The following is a 5000-nucleotide window of genomic DNA, read 5'->3' on the forward strand; positions in this document are numbered from 1 at the left end:
TACTTTTTTCGTTATATACGGCGCAAACAGTTTATATTAGCCAACAAATACTCGGGCATTTTTTGATAAAAGCACGAAGGGGACTGGCGACGAGAGAGAACAAGGCGAGTCGCTTGCCGCCCTGTCATTAACTGCTGCTTCGCGAAGAACTCTCTCGCGTCCCAGAGGCTTCTGTAGTCTTCACCTTCGCCCAAGACTGGAGCTATACTTCCTCGTAATTTAAAGATATATGTTAAAATCCCTGAGGGTTAGAATTGGCAAATACTATGTCTGACAAATACCTTACACAAGATTTCAACAGCGCGAAAGGTGATGTACATGTACTAGAGCTGTGCGGTCGGAGAAAAGTCTCATAAGGTATGGTTTGAAAATACAACCCGTTACTTCATCGCACTTCCCCGAAGCCTGATCACCTTTTCAACAAGTGTCTGAAGGCTTTCAGTCGAGGTTTGTTATCGAGAGTTTCCTTATGCGTCCTATCGTACTTTTGTTCAAAGGACCAACCTTTCTCTTGTTTAGACTACGATAATCCCCCCCCCGTCCTCTTTTGAACAAATAACAAGGATTTTTTTAATACGCAACAGCTGCGGCACTAGTGTAGCAAAGGCTACCACTGAATACACAGCTGCATCACCCACGGTGAACACTACAACACTCGATCTGCGTCATCAAACGCGCGTACTACTGCTTCTTTCGTGTTGACCCTCTCCTTCCCTCACTTGCAGTCGCAACTTTGCGATGTGATTTCCCATGTTGCTTCTTCACGTGACCTCTAGCTCGCTGCACCTACATGATGTGCCAACACCAGGTGGTCTTTGGACGTTGGGTCCGGACGAGGCACCAGTACCATTGTACACAAGTCCAAGGAGGGTGACAGCACGTGGAAGGTGATGGCCTGGAATGGAGCAGGTGTCACACTGATTGTCCCGCGAAAGTTGGTGTCATTCGCAGGTAATGTGACCTCACGACACCTCGGGAGCGGAAGGCGCCCGGCGAGGCGACGCGACGTGGCAAGGCGGTGGAAGTCGTTGACAACGACGACGGCGACAGGTTCCGCTGGCTCTTGGTTTTCGACCCAGGTCCGATTCAGAGTTAACCCAATAGCCCACTCAGCCAGTTAGTCATGCACGTTTATTTATTATCAGTTGCCATCATAATAATCATCACCACTGTCATCATCACCACGGTCATCATCATCATCACCATTACCACCAGCACACACACACCGGCAAAGTGGGTTACGTTAGTATCTCGGTTTACCGCCTACCTTTCCAGGTGGCACGTTTCCGCTGATTCTGTCTGCTTTCGTAAGGCTATTGCATTCATCTCCGTGGCACCCTCACGGTAGCAGGAAGAAGGTTGCCGTGCTGTGCGCGGGGTGCATCAGGAATGGCATTTGGGCAAATTGTTCGCCGTGAGACCGGGTCTGGTTTACCCGTGGCTTGTGGGGACCTTGGGTTGACCTGGGGTAGGGTGGTGAGGAGGGTGCGGGTATTCGTAGACAGGGAACCGAGTGGGTTGGCAACAATGTTCTTCCAATCATCCAAGTGCAGGAAGGGGCTTCTTCAGCTGGTAACCGTGGAAGTGACAAAATGCACCAAAAGCTCCCTAAGTTCCTGAAGGAATAGTGCAGAGTTCAGATTTCCATTGAATGTAGTCCAGCAAAGGCGTTTGACACAGATTATGGCTTTCTTGTGACGCGGGTTTGCTTTTGAGCAGTGCTGAATGGTTGGGTTTGTGCTATGTGCACCTTTGACGTCTGTGTACATCTGTTCGTATGCCAACATTGTAGGTGAGTTGCAATTTTCATCCAGGAGGGAAGGAATCCAGACCCTTCGCCTCGTCGCAAGTCGATCATCTGTAGCAGTTTCCACAGCCAGACGCAGGATTACGTGCAACAGCCAGAACTACTCCCTTCTCGAAAATCAGTCCCCACCATGGTAATCTTACAAGTGAACGTACCAATAAGTGAATTCCTTATCTGGCGACGGGTATTAAGGCCGCGGAGATATTGGTTTGCTTGTGTACTTGCCCTTCGAGAAGTTCAGAGGTCTGGCTGTACACCCTGTTGTCATGGTCTCTTCAGTTAGCGACTGAGAAAACGTCCCGATCCAGTCCCGGAACCAAGAAGGTCTTCTCCGTCACCGCCATCAGGGTAAAGACCCGGTCCCTGCAGGACACGGGCGACACTGGGGGCATTGTCTCGACGAGTGCAGCTTTAAATGCAATGCAGATGCAACATGCCCCCCAAGCTGTTCATAACTGACCTGCAGTAGAAGCAGCTGCGGCGGTGACGAAGACAGCTGTTTGACTTAGGAAAATATCTGTACTGTGAGGGTGGTGGGGACAGAAGTGATGGTGCTGGGGACTGTACAGTTACTGTGGGAGTGACGGCGGAGGCTTGAAGTGTTGTGGATGCTATGGTTGTAGACGTATTCTTGTAAGAGTATACTGCTGAACAAGGCGCGCCTCTACCTTCACTGGTGGATAGATGGAAGCACAGTGGATGGGTGGACGGGTGCGGTTGGGGTGGTTGAGACGGCCGCTCAATTGACGAAGTAGTGGCACTGACTGGGAAGACTTTGGCCAGGCGGAAGAAGAAGAAGAGGAGGAGGAAGAGGGGTTCCTGTGGCTGTGTCCGTGGCCGTGGAGGTCGTTGTGTCTGGCGGTCCAATGCCCTATGGTCCTCATCCATTTTGATGCATGACCCTAGGTCATGGCGAAGTGTGGCCATAGGTCATGGTGGAGGCAGGGGCATGCGCGCTCAGAGACATGCACGTATACGCTCGAAAGTATGCATGCGCGCGGGTAATGAGGGCAATGAAGAGGAATAGCAGTAATCGTGAAGAAAGTAATCGATTGCTCTGTAATTGGAAATCCGTGATGCGATCTCCTTCACAATTTGGTTCGATTGCAGAAGCGGAGAGATGAGAGAGAAAGAGAGGGACAGAGAGAGAAAGAGAGAGAGAGAGAGAAGATTCGAAAGGGAAGGGGAGAGGGAAAGCTGAATAAAGGTACATAAAGGAAATGGAAGCGAGGAAGAGGGGAAGAGAAAATAAGAAAGGAGAGGGAGAGGGGAGAAGAAGAGGGAAAGGAGAAGAGAAGAGGGGAAAGCGAGGGGCAGAAGAGAAGGGGAAGAGAAAGAGGAGAGGAAGGGAGAGTGGAGGAGGTGGATGGCTACTGGGGAAGAGAGCGGTCGTCCTGCTGACGTAAGGGCTGAGGCTGAGGCTGCACCAAAGGACAGATCAGTTCGACATCACTGCTGCTGCTGCTGCTGCTGCGGAGGAGGAGGAGGAGGAGGAGGAGGAGGAGGAGGAGGCAATTATTAGATGACGTGCTGCAGCAGCAACTCGAACCCTCTTCCGTCCCCCACCCCCGCCTATGATGCCGATGTGCTTGTTGCTGTAACCGCCTTATCCCCTGGCCACACCCGAGTAAACTGACATTTATCTCGATTAAGAACCTTGCTCGTTTTCTTCTGTTTATGCAGATGGTGGAGCGTGTGTCTGTCACTCCCCACCCCCCCACCACCATCCCTATCCTCGCAATGTTTATGTTTTGTTTCAGAACGAGTATAGTGCAGTGGCTGACCAAATCCCCTTCTAAATTTTCTTTTTTTTCTTTCTTTTCCAGGCTTCCATCTCTCGGGCATCGTTCGGAATGACCGTCTCTCTCCGGGTCCTCTCCCCGCCTCCACCGCTCCCTCCGCCACCACCACCACTGCGCCCGCCACCACAGACTCCTCCAACACCAACACCAACACAAGCACCAACACTACCACCACATCCACTAACACCTCATCGTCATCCCCCACACCTGCCAAGTGCCAAGTCTCCATATCCTTCGACAGGTAAGTTCTCTCGCTGTTTGTACTCTCTCTCTCTCTCTCTCTCTCTCTCTCTCTCTCTCTCTCTCTCTCTCTCTCTCTCTCTCTCTCTCTCTCTCTCTCTCTCTCTCTCTCTCTCTCTCTTTCTCCTTCCCCATCTCCCCCTGCGGCCCCCTCTTTCCCCATCTCCCCCTGCGCCTTCCCTGTCTCTCTCTCCCCTACCCCCTTCTGTCCTTCCCCCCTCTCCTCTCTCCTCTCCCCCTCCTCTCTCTCTCTCCCTCTCCTCTCCCCCTTCTCTCTCTCTCTCCCTCTCTTCCCCCTCTTCCCCCTCTCCCCCTCTCTTCCCCTGGCCCCCCTCACTCTCCTCTCCCCCTTCTCCCTGTCCTTCTCCTTCTCCTCTCCCCAATTTCTCTCTCACTCTCCTCTCCCCTATCTCTCTCACTCTCCTCCCCCCTCTCTTTCTTTCTCTCCTCTCCTCTCCCCCCCTCTCTCTTTCTCTCTCTCTCTCTCTCTCTCTCTCTCTCTCTCTCTCTCTCTCTCTCTCTCTCTCTCTCTCTCTCTCTCAACTGGGTCACTGGATCTTTTCCATGTATATAAGTTGTTTCCACAAGCTGTGTAATACCACGACCTGATGGAGGGTAGCCAGGCTCCCTCACCCATCCCTCCACTCCCCTCCCCTCCCCCGCTTCGGCCAGCCTCGTTTGTGAAGCAATGCGTGGAGAGAACGGAGAAGGTGGGGGTCAGTGGGGGGCGAGGCGAGGGAGGCGATGTGTGGAAGCGAGCTCAATCGGTCGGTTGGTTCATCGGGCTTGCGAAGAAAGTCTACGCCCCGTCACCGCCTTGTTCACTCACCCAACCATTTACCAGTGTTATCTACTGTATATATAAATATAAAAAATATATTTGTAAAGTTAAAATGAGTAACATTTTGAAAGGCAAGCCAGCAGGAAACCTTCCGGTTCATAACGGGTCCGGATGAGCAAAATGTATCACAGAAAAAAACTGGGTCACAACAGGATATCGCAAAGGTATATTTGTAAAGTTGGTCCCCTCCACAAACTACGATGAGCAGGCAGGCGGCATTCCTGCCCTCTTCTCGATTAACGGGCGCCCCCTATAGTAACCCCACACTTCATCATTTGGTTTGCGTTCAGTCTGAAAAATAAAGTTTACT

General features: G+C 51.7%; 1 protein-coding gene across 1 annotated transcript in view; it reads left to right on the forward strand.

Moving 5' to 3' along the window:
• The window catches only part of LOC143029214 (zinc finger SWIM domain-containing protein 5-like), a 333477-nt gene that overhangs the window by 282787 nt on the left and 45690 nt on the right, over nucleotides 1–5000 (forward strand). Inside the window, exon 2 of the mRNA XM_076191829.1 lies at nucleotides 3634–3850. Coding sequence (XP_076047944.1) covers nucleotides 3634–3850 — 217 coding nt within the window. The remainder of the gene's footprint in view (nucleotides 1–3633; nucleotides 3851–5000) is intronic.

This window comes from Oratosquilla oratoria, chromosome 1, assembly GCF_046742065.1.
Source record: "Oratosquilla oratoria isolate Oo_2021 chromosome 1, ASM4674206v1, whole genome shotgun sequence".
NCBI lineage: Eukaryota > Metazoa > Arthropoda > Malacostraca > Stomatopoda > Squillidae > Oratosquilla > Oratosquilla oratoria.